Source organism: Falco biarmicus, chromosome 15 (genome assembly GCF_023638135.1).
Source record: "Falco biarmicus isolate bFalBia1 chromosome 15, bFalBia1.pri, whole genome shotgun sequence".
NCBI lineage: Eukaryota > Metazoa > Chordata > Aves > Falconiformes > Falconidae > Falco > Falco biarmicus.
In genome coordinates this window covers 4,975,562-4,995,763 of record NC_079302.1, presented here as the reverse complement: position 1 = coordinate 4,995,763, position 20,202 = coordinate 4,975,562, and the positions used below count along the sequence as shown (strand labels likewise).

At 42.7% G+C, this 20,202-nt stretch overlaps 1 protein-coding gene and 1 long non-coding RNA gene across 2 annotated transcripts; one reads left to right on the top strand and one right to left on the bottom strand.

Annotated features, from left to right (window-relative positions):
• Positions 1-2,762: 2,762 nt before the first annotated feature.
• Positions 2,763-9,984, top strand: LOC130159505 (uncharacterized). The gene is made up of 3 exons (XR_008825772.1): positions 2,763-3,383; positions 8,151-8,201; positions 9,259-9,984. It is a non-coding gene; the product is annotated as an uncharacterized LOC130159505 (long non-coding RNA).
• A 7,113-nt stretch (positions 9,985-17,097) lies between these two features.
• Positions 17,098-20,137, bottom strand: HSBP1 (heat shock factor binding protein 1). The gene is made up of 4 exons (XM_056360901.1): positions 19,982-20,137; positions 19,162-19,228; positions 18,849-18,968; positions 17,098-17,360 (listed from the first exon to the last, which is right to left on the bottom strand). Exons 1-3 carry the CDS (start codon positions 20,024-20,026, stop codon positions 18,850-18,852), a joined length of 231 nt encoding a protein of 76 aa, XP_056216876.1. The 5' UTR covers positions 20,027-20,137; the 3' UTR covers positions 17,098-17,360; position 18,849.
• Positions 20,138-20,202: the final 65 nt, after the last annotated feature.

Sequence of the window (20,202 nt, the reverse complement as noted above, 5' to 3'; positions counted from 1 at the left end):
AGGCAGCTAGATCTGAGAGTTAGGACACTAGGCATCTGGGACTCTGGGATTTCTGGCTATGCTATTCAAGGGCATGTCATTTCCCTGCTTCATCCCTGTTCTGCTCTACCTTTTTTTTTTTTTCCCCCCCTCTTCATGTGTCAAGCACGAAAGAGCAGTGACTGTGGGTACTGCAAAGCTGGATTAATGTATGGTCTGACTTCAAATCAACTGATTGACTCAAACTCATGTCAGAGAGCTGCAATCTGTTCTTTCAGTTTGAAACAGCACATGCAGAATGGCAAATGAAAAGCAAGGGCCAGGAGCGGGAGCCTACTGCCACCAATTCTGGGGGTAAGAGGAGTCACTAACTAACACCCTCGCCTATCCCAACTCTTCTTTTGTCAGGAAGCAGCAGTAGCCAGTCAGACTTTCCATGGGTCCAGCACAGGCAAGGCTGGCAGGCAGCCCATGGCCGTTTTGTTACCCACAGTAGCCTGCTGCTCAAGGCAGCCGCCTGCTTTGCCTTACCTAGGGCTGGCTGTGAAAACACACCGCTGTGAAAGACAGCCTGCATAGCACGTTTGTCAGTTCAATTAAATTAGCTTTAAAAGATCTCTTATGTTAAATAGATGCAGCTTTCTTACACGTTCAAGGACTGTGTGTACAGCATCTAGCCTGCCAGGCTCTGATCTCATTGGGGATCTTGAAGCAGTATCTGGAGCTAGCTAAATACAATTTTACTTAGGCTGAAACAACATGCCATTTGACTTAAGACAGTGCTACTCTGCAAAGCTGCATGAGGCTGCTATTAGTCAATGGCCCTTGTGAAAATACTCAGTGATGTTGCAGAGGGAAAGAGGATAAAACCAAACTGTCTTGTGCCAAGTGATAAAACCTTTTGCATATGGTTATACTACTATCCTTTGCCCTTATAATGCCTTTCACAGAAGGATCTTGAGACATTTTCCAGACGTTAGTTAATTAATCTCCATAACATCCCTGTGAATTAGGTGACTTATCTACTATTTTACAGATGGGTGAACTGAGGCGCATAGAGGTTAAGTGTCTTTCCCGAAGTTAAACAGTGAATTAGAGGGAAATGCTAGGAGTAAAATGAAGGGCCACAATTCTGTTTAACAACCCTGTTCTCTCACCAGCACTGTGGCTACCCGAGAAAGCTACCTCCCTCTCTACACCGTGTCCTGTTTAAAAGGAAAGTGGTTAAGTTCAAATATTTCTGTGGGTGTTTGCAAAACATTAGCTCATTAGTAAGTATTTTACTTGCAATTTAAATACATGACATGGATTTTGGGGTATTAAGTGAAAGATTGTACTACGTGAGACAGTGATTTCTTATTTGAAGCCAATTAAATCCTCCTCACAGGGGGATAAAATTGAGTTTAAAGACACCAACTGCATGTGTATGTTTTACCATAAAAGTACTAACACCTCAAACTGAAATGTATATTTCTGAATGGCTTCCAAGTTTGGCAATATAGGCTCCCTTGTACCTTGGAGAAATTGATTTTCTGCAAATGTTCAGCAGATATTTTTTATCATACTTCCCGCTGCCCCCCATCAGAAAAAGGGACTACTTCATTGCTTCGTATTTAAGCAGACACTCTGGAAGTCTGAGAATACATGTTTTCTATTTGCAACTTTGGACAACCTGGGGAAAGGAGGGAGGTACTCGCCACCTGTCCCATGTGGTGTAGCCCGTCCAAATCAATAAACACACCAGGAAGGGCAGCAGTCTTGTAGAGCACTGCAGTTACAGTCGCCACCTGTTTTTTGGCAAGTACTATATTTACTGGCATAAAGCCCATTCATCTTTGAAATGCTCCAGCTGCTGATGATCTATTCTACTTTAATAAGGTGTTTAAAAATCTCCAGCTGTTTATGAAGAACCAGCGCAAAGGAGATGATCTATTTGACAGGCAGAACGTGAGTATGGGCCCCACAAAAACACCATTGTGACTTTGGTGATTAATATTGACATGTTGAATTTGGCAGCTCTTACTGAAGCAATCTACTGCCAGATGGTGGAAGAATGGAGGGAGGCTGGAAGGGTAGGCAGAGGGACTTTCCACCTGCTGCTACCCAGTCAGTAGTCGCAGTGGCTGGCACAGCTCGGGGTGAAGAGGAGGCTGGAGGATAGTGCTACTACATGATGGGCTGAGTGGGAGGCACATTCTGGTCCTACATCCCATCTTTTGTCAACGGCAAACCTAGGATAGGTCATCAGTTCTTCTTCCACAAGGGAAACAAGCATCCATGGCCTCCTTCCAACCCGCAACAAATTACCTTTGTTCTTCCAATTAATTTAGCCTTCTGCTTAGTGTGCAGCAAATGTACAATTATCTCTAGAAATACAGAAATGTTATTTCAAAAAACTGTTTGAAATATCCCAAAGAGGCATTCCAGTAGGCTTTACCCTGTATTCTTTTATCTCCATTCCCACTTTAATTGCCAATGAGGCTCCTTGTTTTATACTATTTTATGGAGCTCTTCTTTCCTTTTCTGCTGCTATTAGAAAGTGGCTGATGTGGAAAAAACATGGAAAGTGTCATGAGAAGAATCATAGTAGAATGAGTTCATTTTGAAAAATCACTATTCTGAACTAAAGTGGAGTCTTGCTGGTTTTTGGACTGAAACACCAAAACTTCAAGGGACAGGGATGAATTCTGATCAGCAGAATGCTGAATCTGCTATTCTTTTCTCTTCTTTTTTTTTTTTTTTTTTTTTTTTTTTTTCTTGGGGAGATGGGAGTACCAGGGTGGGTGGAACATCATCTCTCTTGACCATGTATTCTCTTATAAGAGTGGAATAGTGCAGGTATAAAAGTACAACTAAAATTTGACTTTTACTGTAATCAGAAATTGTGCTTATCCGGTGATTGTCAGGATGGGGTTTGAAATTCAAGTGAATATAAGAAAGTAAGTTGTTACCTTCATCCAAAAGTGAGATAACAGTGTGATCTGTGGCTTTCATCTGCAGATTCCCTGCCTCACCATCCCTGGAATCACGGGTCTTTAATATTCCGATCTGCCACCTGAGCTGGGGGGAGAAGAAGGACATCAGTAATGGACCCATCCATCCCATCTCACTCATGGTCCCAGCCCTTGAGAACAAAAAGATTTATTTCCTCACATTGTTCTGATTCTGTCTCATTGAAGTGGGTTGTTTCTGATTTGTGCTGGGATAATAAAAGAGAATAGGATTTTTGCAGAGGAACACAGAGATGCTACAGATTCTTGCTGTGCTTGGAGAGAAGTTTAAAATGTTCTATATCTATTCTTGTAGGATAAAGTGGGCCAGGAATGCTGCTTCCTATTTGGTCACCAACATAATCTCATTGCTAAGTTTCTGACCAATTTCTTTTTTCAGACACCAGATTTATGGTAAGTAAAATGCATTCTGATTGTTGCACTACTTGTCTTCACTTTTGCAGTACCTTCCCACCCCCGTTACATCCCTAAAACCCTGTGCACGTATGCCCACGTGGTTTTATCCATAGCTGATGTGCAGCATATATACTGGGATGGAATACTGCTGATAGCATTTAAGTATGAAGTATTTAAGACATGAAGTAAAAGACGTGATTTAAGACTTGAAGTAAAGAGTACCATTCTGTCCAGTTTTAACGCCATAGGGAATCTGGTTGCAATCTGACCCCATCCTGCAATAAGAGGGTCACGGTCCCCAAGGTGCTACTATGGAAATGCGTCTGTCTGTCTGTCTGTCTCTTAGACTGAGGTCGGAGAATGACTTCCCTTAGCAAAGAAACAGCTGAAAACAGGGAAGCACACTGTGAAGGAGACTGGCTGGGAAAAGCTGAAGGACTATGTCTTCATTTGCTTAATTATGTAACTTGTAAAATGCCTCCCGTAAGCCTAAGCAAAATGTATTTGCTGTCTGAGACATCTCTTCATCCCCAGTGAACTACCAAGTGTTACACTTACACACCCAGAAATCACCCAGCACAACCCGGAATACAACTCACTGCTGGGCTGGGAAGTGACCAAGGAGTTCAGGACGGGAAATGAATGATGCCCTTATGCCCAATTTCAACTTCACAGGAATTTTGGGAGGCAGATTGTCAATACCCAGCCTGCCACCGGGTCATTGGGCTATCAAGCCTGGAGTTGAAAGCACCCTGGATCCTGCCATCTGTTAATGCCTATCAGCGGCACTTACTGCCACGGTACCTGAGCATCTAATGGCTACAAGGAGCAAGGATCTCAGCTGTCCTCATCCAGAACCTGATCCTTCCCTTAACGCCGCGCTGAAGCGTGGCTTCATTACAGAGGGTAGAGTGCCATCTGCTGAATCAGGCTGACAACGTGGGTTTGTGCCTTCCTCAAAAATGCGACATGATCTTGTACGTTTATCGATTCATCCCAGTGCTCTCTGCTGCCTGTTCATTTAAGACAGCACTCTCCACTCCTTCGGTTCGCTCTGACTCCTCCTGTACGTTCTGCCTAGAGCTGCATGCGCTAACGGTAAAGAACGGACAATAACAGCGTGAGCAGTGCAGAACAGTCACACGAGCGATTTCCAAATCACGTTATTCCAACCACTTGTCCGTGTCGTTTTGAAGACTGTTTGACAGGCTTCATATAAAATGTCTAATCTTTATCCAAGTCTCATACATGTCTATCAGCTTTTAGGCTCTTTTACAGTTGTGTGGCTCTCGAACTCTTAGCTGTTGTGAATGATTATTGTATATGCCACTTGAAAGCCACCCAGTCATACTGACAAACGTGTACAGAACGTGGCTGTTCTGAGAGAGGAAGGGAATGGGGAATCCACTTAGTGGGCCAGAATCCTAAAGTAAACAGACAAAATAAGATTGAGTCTTAACTCAGACAAACATTGAGGTTTTCTGTAGCTAATTAATTAATTAGTACAGTCCCGGGTGGTTTTCAAGGCTATACACACCTGGTTATCTAAGGGGAAAATGGATGAGATTTGCTGTTTTCACGTAACCGGGGAGGTTGGCTGTCCCACAGGCTCTAGGTCTGACAGTTGTAAATGCTTTAGCGCTGCTTCACTCCTTTCCTTCAGGCAATAAATCTGTTCCTGCTCCTTGGAACAGGAAAAATCAAGGGATTGTTCTCGCTGTCATCGCAAGGCTCTGGCTCCAGTGTAACAGCTGCAGGTCTGTAGGCTGTTGAGCTACCTGGTGAAAGGCTGCGGACACAAGGAAGTTTGGCTCTGAATCTTACCAAAATTCAGGGGCTTGGCTGGGTCTGGCCTGGGTGTCTGCTCACCCATGTGATCTCTTCAGAAGCTCATCAGTCCCAACAGCTGTACCTGAAAAATGGTAAAATCAAAACAATGGCAAAAGTAGATGTTCTGTGCAAGCCAGCTTACACGGACTTTCAAAAACCTGGGCTAATTTCAAAGTGAAGCAAAACTTCAGCTGTAATAAGCTCCTGTAATAGAAATATAGCACCAGTTCAGAGACATCTGCTCAAAAAAAAAACATATTTCTGCTGCTGAACCTATAGACATATTTCCTTTGTTAGCAAGATTTTTGCCACTCAGTTGACAATTCAGTTCTATGTACTAGAGACCAGTGGGAATGGAATCAGTTAACGTTACCGTAAGACAGGATTTGACAGCCCTTGGAACAAGTAAGACGGGCTGATGTGTAAATAACAATATATATTTGGGTGAGGATTAGAGGAATTTTAGTCATGGATCCAAATTCCTTAGGTAAATAAAAATTCTAGTGACATTTGTACAACAATTTTGAGGAATTATACTATGCATATTTAGTTTGTGTTAAAGCTTAACATGTAGGATCTCCTACACCAGTACAAGTGCCTTGTTTAGCATAAAGAAGTTGACCTGCTTGACCTGTTCTCACTGTTTCTGGTCTTCCACCTTGGCATGCATCATGCAAAGCCCAAAGAATTACAGGCTGAACACCATCCTTGAGGTTGGCCCAAGAGGATGGTCAAGTGGGAGTGCTCCAAAATCATGAAACCTCACTGAAATTTCTATCACTGAGCATCTGTAAGAACAGTTCAGCTAAATCTGTCAGACTTCATACCATAGTTATGCTTTGGAGCAGACTGAGATAGCTGATTTCTCAAGGTATTTTCTAGTTTTTTTCTATGATTCTAAAGACAGAATCATAGAAAAAAGAACCAGAACCTTGATATGACATAATTGTGGTTAGCAGTTCCAATTTCCCATTTAACAGAAAGAGATTTCAAGTAGTCTTGCGTTCCGTGGCACACAGCCTTTCCCAGTTTTAAATAACATTTCCAGTAATTGTATATTTATGCTATGCTGTGTGTGTTCGCCCATCACCTTGGAGTTGCAGATACTGTTTGTGGTACCCTGAGGTGAAGCATGTACCGTCTGTGTCCTTGCAGTGAGGGCATGCACCCTTGACCCTTCCTCCCTCTGAGAGCTGAAATTCCTTGTTTATCTCCAGATAACAATTTTTATACTCAGGCTCAGTTAATACATGCTAACCTTAGTGTAAACTTGTTTTTTTCATAGATAAATTCCCTCAGGAAAAACTTTCTGCTTGATTTTTGTGGAGTTACTTAGCTGTAATCATACAGAATTCGCCGGGTTTCAAGCCGTGTGCCTCCTGCAGAGGTGTTCTGCCTGCTAATGATAGGCACTCAAGCTGTTCATTTTGTTTAGGCAAGGGCACTTGAAGGACAATCTTTTACTTTTACCAGCCCTTCCTATCTTGTACCAGAGAAACTGCAGAACTTTTGCAAAGTGTCGCAATCCCTTTGCCTAGTAAACTTTCCACGGAAAATATGCGGGTATTGCTATCAAGAATGAGCAGCTTGTTTCTGTGTTTTTTAAGAGGTTACTAGAGGGAGAGATTTCTATCTTTTTTTGAGGCAAGCTGTAAAACAGTAAGAAAAAGCTTAACTGATACCAAAAATGAAAGCTTTCTGTCCTCGGAATGAAGATTCGTTACACAAACACCAGACAGATCTTTAAAAGTGAATTTGGAGAATGCAGTGAAAATAACTGTTCACTTAGTTCTAGGCAAAGCTGTCTCCTCCAAATGATCTGCTCCTTTTTATAGGAATGGGCTTATTTAGCAGGGGGGTTGAGACAGCCCTGTTGCACTGCACTGCACTTCTGCCTTCTCCAAAGCAGGCACCAGCCTTGTAAATCCCCGCTCCAGTGCCCATGTCTCTGCTACCTGAGATGGCGATTGCCCTGCGGGTAACCGGCACTGAATCATACCTGCACATGCACCTGAAGGGGCAAAGACTTGCATCTATGCCAAGTGGGGTTTTTTGGGGTATGGATACACACACTTTACAATGCCCCCATCTCCCTGTGCCTTTCAAGCAATCAGCCCCAATGTCCTTCCTTTCTTGGGGGAATTCAGGGAGGATGGGAACAGTTGCCCCTCTGTGCCTTCTTCAAAGAGCACAAGGATGTGTTCTATCCTCCTGCTAGACGAGTACTTCGGCTCAGATGCTTGGGAACGCATATTCCAGTAGTGGATTATATTTATACACAATGTGTTTTGAACAAGTAAAAGGTAGTGAATCACTTTACTGGTGGTACACGTGCAATTGGTAAAGCATTAATAATACAGGGGGTGGTAGCCCCTGCGTTCATGTTGCCTGCCGGCTAAATTCCTATAAATAAGCTTCTCCTTAAATTTCACTTATTTCTTTGCCAGCACTCAGAATACAAAATCATTTATGCTGCAACAGTGATTCTGTCTCCTTGTTTTTTCTACCGTGTTGTTTCCTTTAGTAGTGAATGAATGGAACTCAGGGTTGTGTTAGAGGTGTGAAAACTTGAGGTATGCTGCGGTGATCCAACCCCCTCGTGTCTTCTCATTGCGGGGTTGTAGGCAGTGAAACCAAGTCGGCGCAAAGAACAGAAGGAAGTTTGCAGAAACTGCAGGTGCAGGTAATGCCAAGAGGGAAATGAGCAGATAGCCCCTGGCACCTTCGGGCTCTCAGGTTCCTGCAGCACAGTACGTGGCGACTGCTTGTTCTCCCTGACCGGAGAGACAAGCCGATTGCGTAACAGTTCAGTTTGAGGGGATTTAGTCGATGCCTGATAATTTTAACATTCATGGCAAGAGTGACTGCACCTATATATTCCCTGTAGAGCTCTGCGTTCACCTGTTACTGATGTTAAATAATCATCCTTTCCAGGTATAAAACATGAGGTTCCAGTGGGGAAAATCTGTAGGAAAAGCCAGCGAGGTGAGTACATTTGAGTATTAAACATGGCTGAGAAAGATTTCAAATTCTAATCATGACTTTTCCTGCAGTATTTGTTCTGCCCTATCAGCTAATACAGCAACGGTGCATGCATTAACATCCTGAAATTGAAATAGAGATCAAGGGTATAGGGTATAAATTGGTTTTAGAGCATAACGTTAAATAATCAAACCATGCTGGAGCAGCCTCTGTGACAAAATGACTTACATTTTTGGTGCTGCTTTTTAAATGTGATTATGCATTTTAATTGTTTAACTTCAGTCTATGGAGTAGTTTCAAAGATGTTTTAAAATAACTTACAGCATGAAAAGCCTCCCGATTTTTAAATACGCCCCAGGTTCAGTAAACTTGTTTTTGATTTTGTGTGATGTGTGAAACAGTGATTTTGTTCAGTGCTTTCGGGGGGGTGGAGCTGTATTTCCTGAAACACTCTGGATCAATGAGTCTACAAAAGTGTAAAGACGGTAGAAATTTCCATTCTGTTTGTTGTCTTGTGTCACTGGAAGAACATAGAGCTCCTATAAATTTTGCAGTGTTTGAAAGCACAGGGCACTTCTGCTAGTCCAAGGCATAGAAAGAACAGTGCTGGCACATGAAAGGCCTCCAAATAAAGATGCCAAGGGAATTGGTTTGCCTTGCTCCACTCTTTCAGCCATTCATTTTGTCATTATCTCCATGAAGCAGAACGCTACCCTCAGTTCCAGGTGGCCCAACCAAATGCAGAACCAGGAATCAATTACAAAACACAGTGAATGTGCTTCAGCAGTGCCCGGATCCCCTCCCAGCAGCATGAGGCAGGAGCAGGTTAATCTGGAAACACATCTCACAAGCTCCATAATGTCTGAAAACTGAGATTTAAATCTGCGCTCTATTTGGTTTTGCTCCTCGCTATAGAGAGCAGAAAATCATAATTTATAGTGCCATTTGTTAGCATTTATAACCAAATCTTTGCTTAAAACACTGGAAAGATGATAAAAAAAGAAAAAAAAAGGCAGATGGTATCATTCCGCTAAATATTGTTTACTCTTTGTTGTTTTAGAAGTGCTCAAAATGAAATTGAAGCAAGAGCTTTATTGTGCAAGCGACAAACCTGTCCTTCAAGGGCTTCAATTTACTACTTTTCTTGCTAATGAGTGGGGCTAATAATCCAACTCATTAATCACCTTAAACCCCAAAGAGTCTCTTCAGTGGGGATGCAGGGTTGGCGGGGGCGTGATCATGTCTGAGATCTCTGTGAAGCAATTAAAACTTCATGGTCATATTCACTTCTACAGTTGCTCAGTAGCAAAGTCTTAAACTGCTGTCTTAATTTTTATTTAAAAGTGGTTCTGACCTGAAAGAAAAACAATATTAATGTGAAAACCTTGTATAAAAAAAAAAAAAGAGCATTTAAAACCAGATTATCAAAGGTACCACAATCGTCTCCTGAACTGCCACCTGCAACACTCAAACAACTGCAGAGCTCTTGCATATGGATTCTATACTGGTTCTGAATATATATTTTTATTAAAATGTTCACTTAAAAAGGTGAGAATTGGGGCTACTCCTGAAGAAGAGCACAATTCTTCTGATATGACAGGGTAACACTAGTAATTTGGAAAAAGGACTTGCAAAGAATTTCCAGAGCAGTGAATCCTGTTCAAGGATCTGTGGTTAATAGTCTTTTAAGATGCACCCAATTCTCAGTTGCATGGTACACTTGTCAAATTTATTAAAATGACACATCTATTTGTAACCCTCTGATAAGAACCTGATTAAATTTTTTGCCTGACTTCTTGGAGATCCCAGTGATGTCCCTTCTAATAAATGTCGATTGCATTTGTCATTAATTTTAACGTTTGCAGTCCCATTAAATTTTTATGAAGATTTGGTCTGATTTATAATATGTTTTGTGTGTCTATAGCAGGAGGGCTGGCTTCACTGGAAAAAGTATGAGGTTTTGGTTTGGGTTTTCCCCTCTTATATCACATTAACATTAATTAACAATCACTCTTCCAGTTGTTGGAAGTAGGTATTTTTTTAAAAGATAGTAGCATGACTGAGGTCCTGTACTTGTGTTTCTCAGTATGAATTTAGGCAAGCAAGCACTCAGGTGGTTTTATCTTTGGTGACCAGTCATTTGCATTAAAAATGTACTGTTCTATAAAGCCAGGAAGGAAGTCGTATAACTTTTCCTAAAAGATCTGGTGATGAGCCTTGAAGGGTCATCTTTCTGGTGCTTCACAAGTGAACAAAATCCTTGCAGAATCAATCTGTTTGCAAAAATCAATGACATTTGCACTTTTGGGCCTTAGATATTTAACTATTGCAGTGCTCTGGTTTTTTTTTCTTATTGCCTTCTAGTTCTAAAGAATACTTTCTAGAGTAAACATGTTTTGAAGAGAGGATCTGGCTGAGGTTCAGCCTTTTACAGTCTAGCTGAACTGGGCACCTGTTGTATGATACAAAACTTTTGGTTTGCAGCGGTTGGCGAGCTAAATGAATTGCTGTTCTGATGTTGAGCAGCCTCTTGGGAAGCTAACGAATGCTCCTTCATTATCGCCACTGGGATGTGTCATATGTCAGAGCTCAGACCATGGTGGACACTTCATCACACAGAGTCTTCACACATGGGGTCTTAAATGCCTAGACACCGGTAGCTAGCCTCATGTCTTAAAGTTTGTCTCTTTTTCCTCTGTGTTATCAGTTGTTTAATGTTCCCAAACTATACAATGCCTGTCCTGGGTATCCTTGGCCTCCTGACTTCTCAAAGTGCATGTAAAAATGAAAGAGCGAACAAAATCTTCCTGGGAACAGTCCTGTGTTGCTCCGAAGGGACTGGTATTCCTATGCCATTGGATAGCGAGCAGCTGAATTCAGCGATTCCCTCCGGTGTGGTGGTGCTGGTTAATACACAAAAAGCTTCTCTAATATGCTTCAAAGACACAGGAATCTGGTCTTCAAGCGTGTCTGCAACAGAAATAAGCAAAATCAGGAATTTTATCCATTGGGAAATTCATATTCTTAGAGGAGGAATTGGTCTGTGGAGGAATGTTATAAGTAAACCAGAGGTGCCCTGCAGCTGGACTACTTTGAGCCCAAGTAATTTGCACCTGGCCTTGTCTGCTGGCGGAATGCCAGCCCGGTCTGTGTCAGCAATCCCCCCAGCCCGAGCGGATGAGATTCCTGCGTGCCCATGAGATGGCACCTGGGCAAACATTTCTCCACCCGACACCTACATGGACCGCTACGCTGCATCAAAACTGGGGGTAGCTTTTGCTGAAGACAAGCAGGCTGTGCAGCGTGCGGGGTTTTTTCTGATCTAAACTCTGAAGGGAGTTCGGATGCGAAGGGGCAGATCCTTATTTTGCAAGTGCAGCCGCCTGCCTGCCTGGGAGACGGGCAAGTAAGTGCCCTCTCGTCTGTCCCAGGGTTTTTTGCAGGTTGCTTAAGGAAGATGCAAATCTAAGGCCTGGCCCAGCCACTGATCTGCTGTGAAACCTGATGTAATTTTTCTCCTCTCTATCACCTCCACTTTTCGGGTAGCCCTTTGCCAGTTTTCTCCGTTTTTCCCATAAAATAGACTATTTTGCTATATTTTCCATATCCGGGGGGGGCTTGCACAAAAGGATCACCGATCTTCCACCCAGACTTGTCACATGAACAGCCATGAATCTGAAACTTGTAAACACTTAATTCCACCGCTTCTCCAGCTGCTGTTCTGAACAGAGTCTAATCTCTTGAGCAAGGACTGTATATTCTGCAGGGTTCTGGCTTCGACTGGGACAGTTAATTCTCTTCCTGGTGGCTGATGCAGTGCTGGGTTTTGGATTTGGTGTGGGAATGCTGTGGTCAGGGACTGTCTGGTTCCTCAAGCCTTGCTGGCAGGAGGGCTGCAGGAACGCTGGGATGGGACACAGCCAGGCCAGCTGACCCAAAGGGATATTCCATACCATGGGACAGCATGCTCAGTATATAAACTGGGGGAGGGGGCAGGGGGGGCTGGCTGGGGCTGCGGGTCATTGCTCGGCGTCTGACTGGGCACCAGCGGGTGCTGGGCAGTGGTACTGTCCATCACTAGTGTTCTCTCCCTTCCCTTTGGATTTCATTCCTCTCCCCTTCGCCCTCTTGTTCATTATAATGGTTATTATTATTATTATTGTTCCTTGGGGTTTATGTTATCTCAGTTGTTAATTATCTTATCTCAGCCCTCGAGTTTTACACTCCTTTCCAATTCTTTTCTCCTCGATTATCCAGCAAGTGGCTGCGCAGCACTTAATTACCTGCTGGGGTTAAACCATGGCATACAGCTTTGTAAGCTGAAGGAATTTCTACATATGTATGGAACTACAAGAGCTTCATAAATAAAAAATGCCAGCTCTGTAGCAAAGCACTATAAAAGAATACTTTCTATTAATACATGTGCATTTTTCAGAGAGACAATTCTTGTTTAACCTCTCCTATCTCACAGTACTTACAAGATGTAAAGTTTCTATTCCCAGGCTTTCTTAATGACTTAATTTCATTAACTCTACATCGGAGTCAGAAAAAAAATATCTCAGTGAGCATCAAGGCTTTTCAAAACACGGTAAGGCTTAAAGCTCAGGACGTTATTTGTGTATTCTATTAATTTTCTTAATTGTAAATAAAGCCTTAGTGTCTTGTGTAATAAGCAATTTTCAAAGCAGCATGTGGCTCGTTGAAGTCCTAACATCTGACCTTGTACATTAAAGGTAACCAAATAATTAATCTGAGTAGTGTTCCTTCTATTAGTGAGACTGTGCCCACTAGAAGGCACTATCTGCTAGGAAGTTACAATCTTGAGGAAAAGCTAAGAGCTTCATTAAGTAATTCCCTGTGAATACCTCCAGAAAAACTGCAGGCTCAGGTGTAATTTTAGAGGGAGTTTGGACAGTGCCTCCCGCCTTGGTTGCAGGGGCTTCACAGCAAACCCATATGGAATCAAAATTATGTTCTTGTTGAAGGCACAGTCTCAGATGTATTTACAATACGAAGGAATGAATTCCATGAGCTTTCCAATCTGGAGGAAGAACCACCGAGTGACTTCAGCCCTCCCCCAGGGTTTGGGAGACAGGCGGGTTAGGTCTTACCGATTTCCATCGTAATCTCTGGCAAACCAATTCCCCGTGCCTCACTCACCTAAGGAACCAACGGTTCTTTATTGGGAGCGTCAAGATAGTCAGTCTACAGGAGGCCAGATAACATGAATTTGCCTTCATGTTTTTGCAGATTCATGAATTTGCAGATAACATGAATTGCACAAATATTCCCCGTCTCCCCTGCCAACGACAGCCTGCAGGAACCGCAGGATGAGGCCAGGTCTTTCTTGTCTCGTGCCCCCGTCCCGAGGCAGGCAGCCATGCAGGCAGCGGGACTCGCCAGCCATCTGGGAGCCCAGCTCTCGCAGGCAGCGGGTGTCGCAGTTCAGTGTCTCTCTGGCCTATAACCGGCTTCATTTAGTGCATGGACCAGATGGTATTAGTTGAAGAGCTGTGTGGGTGCAGTCTTATTTACCATATATTGTCTTTAGGGCAGAGATTAAATAAAAAATCCTCTTAGGGATACCGTAATTCTGGATTACTTATCAGTAGGCCTATGCGTTTCAATACAGGGATTTATTGTAACACTGTTCCTCTGTACTGAGAGTATCATTCCTGCTAAAAAGACAGAAATCAAGACGTCAGACGAGACAAGGCAGGAGTTTCAAATTTATTTCTGTTGCCCAGTGTAAAATGCATAGGCCATACAGCTCCTGAGATCTTCAACCTGTTTCTGGGTTCTCAGGTCTTAAGTGTACCATTCAGAAAACAATGCTGCTATTAACGATTGGCTGGGAAAACTGTGAAGACTTGCATGGTGTCACTCATATTTCTTGTCATAGAAAAAAAAAAATACCCTATTTGCTGTTCCTAACGTAGATCTTTTGTGACAGAACATCTATACTAAGTAGTTACCTGGAGACAGTTTGGAAACAGCTTTTTCCCCAGTAACAACTGAAACTGAGCTCTGAAGAGTGGAAGAGAAGCATGGGTTGAAGAAGATGGTGGTAATGGGAATCTGGAGCACAAGTGGTGCAAGGCGAGAGCAGAGACAATGAGAGCCTGAGGAACTTAGGCGCGGGGCCGGGGGTGGTCTGTCTTCTCCATCCTTAGCTGTTCTTTGTTTTCCCGGTAAGTGCAGGACCTGTAGACTTTCTACTCGTTCCACATTATTCTGTACCTCGTGCCCACTTACAAAAAGTAGTTTTGCCATCCCCTTGCTTCTGCTTGGGCTAGGATGGGAAAGAATGGAGGAAGCAGCAAGCTGAAGAGAGTGCATTTCCATCTATTTCACCTCCTCCTAGAAGGCATCTGTTACACCAGAACCCCCTTCCCCTCTTGCAGACAGGCAGAAGGCAGGCATGAGCAGATACCCATGCTCACCCACACAGGCAGAGCAGACAATTTTGCTGCCATGTCGTGGATCTGCTGTGCCTATGAATTACAGCAGGTCTGCTCAAATCCATATTTTGAATTGCAAACTGGAAAATGCAGCATCCACTACACCTGCTTGTACAAGGAAATCAGAGTAAGATGCATGTGATCTGTAACTGTTTGTGCAAATAAACTGTAGGAGGTAAATACGTCAATGATAAAATCCAAGTGCATGTTAACCATGATGACAGGTAGCAGAAAATTTCTCTTAAAGTCTTTCTACAGCCTTTACAGAGAGAAATAGCTAAAAAAATGCAAGCTGCAAACAGTCCTAAATAAAACACAGCACATAGTTTGATTCTAATAAATATATAGACCAGTTTTTGTCATGTTCTAATACGGAAGACAATCCCTATTAAAAACCTTGATCCCTTCCTTTCTTCCCAAGTGAGACAGCCTAGCGGCAGGGACAAGTATTTGTCAGATAAGATGTAACCCACATATTCAGAAAAAAGAAAACAAAACCCACCACTATTATTTGTAAAGTGTTATCAAATCCATATAAACTAACTTTAGAATTGTCACCTTCTGCTTAGCTTTGTCTATTAAAGGAACTGCACTTCAAGAAAATGTAGTCAAAAGGGACCATGCTTCGGCTTGTACGTGCTGTTCATAGGTAGAAGCTCTATCACTGCTTCTGAGTAAGAATAAAACATGCTTCTCAAAAACATGCAGTATTTAAAGAACTACAAGTAATGCCTTTCTGTCTGAAAGGCTTGTTTTGAATTGAATTGCTACTTTTCAAAATCAGTTGTTGTATTTATAAGGGAAAACTACCCCTACTGAAAAGTGATTAGAATCTTTCCAACGGCTTGGAGAGTCTAGCTGCTTCTTAAAGCTGAAATAATTTTCCAATAAGTTATTCTGACACAATAAACTTTGGGAAAGCAGGCCTACTACTGCTGTATACAGGACAGTGCAAGCAAATTCAGGCATGACCATTTTTCCCCCACAGGAGGAATGTAAATGAGAATCTGTAGTTGTATAAACATCATACAAAATGATCTTCCACTTTAATACACCTTCCTATGAATGTTATCTACATTGTAATTACCTAGCAACATCCAGATTTGACAGGGCATGAATCATGCTCACCCTTTTATTATACAAATACCTATTCTATAAGCAGCAGCTGTGCTGAAGTCTTTCTGTAACTTACACTAAATATAACTTCACATATAATGATGTAATTACGCTAGATTTTTGCTTTAATATATACGACCTATTTGTTACCACATAATAGTTTATTAGATTTTTTTAAAATGACATTACAAAGAGCCTAAGGGCTGGTATTACAAGGTATATCGATACATTTCCTATGTTCACAAAATTCCCCTATTATTATGAGCTTTTATTACAATTTCCCCTCAGTTTTGAAAAATGACCTGTCATATTGCCTTCATAATACACAGGTGCTAATTTGGTGGTGTTCAAAGAGCAGTCTTGAGCATGGTCCACATATAACCATTGACTGCCACTACTGCTTTCCTAAATTTGTATTGCAAGCTGGAGCAGCATTGCAATGATTGTCAGTAACAGCTGACATTGGTCATTTTTCTTCACAAGTGACATAGTACAGACTCTTTAAATAAGAGTTTGCATTGCAAAAAATACTCTAATGTAATCCATTCAACTCCAGGCCCATAAACGTGGATATGATCAGAAAAGCAAACACCTTTCTAAACCAAGTATTTTGAAGAGTTCCAGCTAGTTGTTATTGAAGAAGCAAGGCTTTACAATTCTAACTGGATTCTCTCCTTTTTTGTTACTCAATATATCATTGCTTTGTCAGCAAACTGTTTTGTACAACAAGCCTGTGATTTAAACTGAAAGACCACATATAGACACTCCCACAATCCCATCCCTGTTCTGTCTAGTGTCACTATTTTAATCAGAATTATTGTTCAAAGGTGATGCTAAACAATGTACTGTCAAAGTAGTTTTAAAGTCTTAAAAAAACTTAAATCCCATAGTGAGATTTTTTCATAGTTAATAGTTCCTTGTCTGTCTAAATATAACAGATTTGAATGGCAGTGGTTGCTCAACTGTGTACAAACATCTCTATGTTAAATCTCTATTTCTGGTTCATGCTCTAGGAACACACAGGTAAGGTAACGCCAGGAGTAGGAGATAGGATTTTGATGTTCAGTGGCTCATGTTCCCAAAATCACCTTATTACATCTATGAGAAAACAACACATAGTCCTGAACTAGTTAAGTGACTGATGCTAGAGCTAAGATTAATGCTAAGTTTCGGTCTTGTGCTTCACTCCACAAAGTTACGTAGGACACGTTAAGATTTCCATTTGATGGGAATCACTAGATGTTTAGCTATCAAAAATGAAATGTCTAGAAAAAAGTGTAAGAAAGAGAAAAAAGTGGCCTCACAAAAAATACACCCAGTAGTTGAGATACATAAGATCTGTGTTTTAATAACACAACTAATTGATCCTCATAACAAGAATTCAGAAAGTGAAATTACAGTACACAAATCAAAATATAAACTAACCTATCCCTAACTATACAATATACATTAGGAATGCAAGCTCTGTAACAATATAAAATGCTTTTACACACAGTAGTTGCAAAAAGCGGTTCTGTAATTCCAAGGATTTGTAGAAAAAAAAAAAAAGGAAGTCTTCCAGGATTCATCTTAAGTTATCAGCAACCTGTTGGGGAAAAATAATTTTTAAAATTACTCAAAAGAATTAAGGGAATCGTTCTTATCAGAAATCTTCACTGGGGTTCAGGCTAAGGGAACTGGCACTGGGGACAATGAAGCCCATAATAATTTGTATGTCTGTCAAAGTATCACAAAAAATAGGCACCTTAACAAACAAGATGTATACCCGTTTCAAACACACTCGCCTACGGTATGGGCTGCATAGTATTCTAGACTTGAATTCAGAAATTCAAGCCAAAGAGAGGCTGAGACATGTCTTAGCCACCTCAACCAAAAAGTTAATCTAACATGATACATCTAGTACTTCATTTTATTTAACAGTTGCCTTCCATGGATTACAAAAATCAAGCTCTACAAAAACTGAAGTGAAACCTTAGCGCTCACATATAATAATTAAGCACCACACAGACAAACCCCCCTTGTTTCTGCTTTAAATAGTTTTGGCATACTTGAATTGCCCCCATCTTCTGAAATGCCTCTAGCAATTGTTGTAAATGCCGTGTGTGGTGTTACCTCAATTTATTTACATGGTTTTGTACTAGATTTTGAACTGCTGCTTGCCAAGTAGATGAAACATCTACTCCTCCAACATTTTGGTGTAATATAGGGGCAGGTTATCGATTAAGAAATTACATAATAAGAATATATAATACCACATTTACTTATCAATAAGAAATTTCTTTTTTCCAGTGAGTGTCGCCCTAGAAAACACCTTGCCTCATGTCTGAGTGCTGTCTTACACCGTCCAAGTCAGGACCTGCTGCTCTGCAATGGTGTGTGTGAGTCACATACTCTCAGCAAGCTCCTAACTTACACAGGAGGAATTTACAGCTGATCGACAGTAACTCACTCATTAGGCCCAGTGCACAGCAGCAAGTCTGGTCTCCAGCAACTTACTGGGACTTGAAGTCTACAGGATGCAGCAGCAGATGGAAAAATAGCACCACACTCACACTGGCTTTCCAGCTATGGAAATTTGAGCTGCTATAGGTAACATACACAAGATTACAGTCTTTTTCAAAACACTCAGATACAGTAAAAGAAAACAAGAGAACTTGTTTGTTACCGATAATTTTTTCCCATCTCTTCTCCTTCCCATGCTGCAAAGATAGCCACTATTTCAGATCTCACTCAAGAGTACCAGAGGACGAATACAGCTTTTGCACTCCCTCAAAACTAACTAGGCACCAACAAAATAGCTCTCCTCCCAACATTTATGAGGAAAGCACCTTCAGTGAAGACGCGAGCAGAAGCCTACTAAGGACCGATTCTGAAGGCTTCCTGTATTATAGCATAATACATAATTGTGTATATGTATCACACAATTATATATATATATACACACATGTATAATTCTGCTCTGCGTGCATTTCAGACTACCTCACAAACCAAAGGAAAAAGTCAATCTACTTTAAAGTCAGTAAATTCAAGCAACCCAAGGATTTGTTTCAAGGCTAGCAAGCAACTGTCTCACTTTAACTCTTGTTAGCAGCAGGGGTCTTGTTCTCGCCTTCCAATTCTTCCACTCCTGCTTGTGTCATGAGGTCTGCTATGTTCTTCTCCAGGTCGTCTATGCGACAGCTCATGTCATCAAGTTCACCGGAGTTAAGGAATACGACTGCAATCCAGTGGTGGTTGGGGTTTTTTTGTTTGTTTTTATCACAGCTTTGCTCAAGCTGTTATGGTCACTTTGAATTTATCTTACAAATCCCACTGGTAAATATACTTTAAAATACTTATGATTCTGTAGTGTATAACACCTATCTGACTTTAAAAAAAAAGGATATTTCTTCCAATTATTTGGTCAGACATAGTTTGAAATTTGTCCTGCATTTGCTGAAGCAATGTCTGCACCTAATAGAAAGGAAAAAAAGAAGTCTGTTTTGTTTCCATTAAAGAGGTTGTTACAGTATTTAATCTCATGTAATGAGATAAGTACGTTTGCTTTCATTGGTATGCTCAGTTGCACACAAACTCTGCAGTAGAAGTCCATATTTAAGTACCATTTTACATACGTATATATATATATAGGAACACACAGGAGAACTGAGGCTCACAGTAAACAACTTTAAGGTCTAGAAAATGCCTGTGTTCCGCAACCGGGAGTCAAACCACAACAGCTGCTGCCGGCACCCTATGTTAATCACATGATGACACTTCACACCCTACCTTAACCACATGATGACACTTTTTACACCCTACGTTAATCACACGGTGCCACTTTTTTCGGTATCAGCCTCCCTGCCGTCCCCCGGTGCTCCCCAGCCCTCCCCGACACGGGTCACCCGCCCGGGTCGGCGAGCCCCGGCATCAGCGCGGCGCGGGGACACGGGCCGAGCCTGCGCCCCGCCGAGGGGCCCACCGGAGCAGCCCTGCACCGGACGCTCTTCACACGGCGCCCGGGGAAAGGCCGCTGGCCCGGCAGCCCCCGCAGCAAGGGCCGCGAGTAGGCCAAGCTCGGCCGCGCCAGGGGCCGCCAACGGGGCGAGGCCGGAGGCTGCCGCCCCCCTTCCGCCGGCGCCTCTCCTCAGCCGGCGGCAACCCGGCCGCCCTGCCCGGCGCTCCCCGCTCCGCCCGGGGCGCTGGGCCCGGGCCCGGCGGCCTCACCACGGCGGTGAGGTCCTGCACGGTCTTCGGGTCGGTCTCGGCCATGGTCGGCTCGGCGGGCGCTGCGCTCCCGGCTCCGGGCTGCGGCGCTTCCGGGCCGCGCTCCCCGCTTCCGCGCCGCCTCTCGCGAGACGGCCCCGGTGCACTCTGGGCAGCGCAGTCTGCGCGGGCGCGGCGCCGGAGGGCCGAGCGGGCGGGCGGGGGGCGCCGGGGAACGGCCC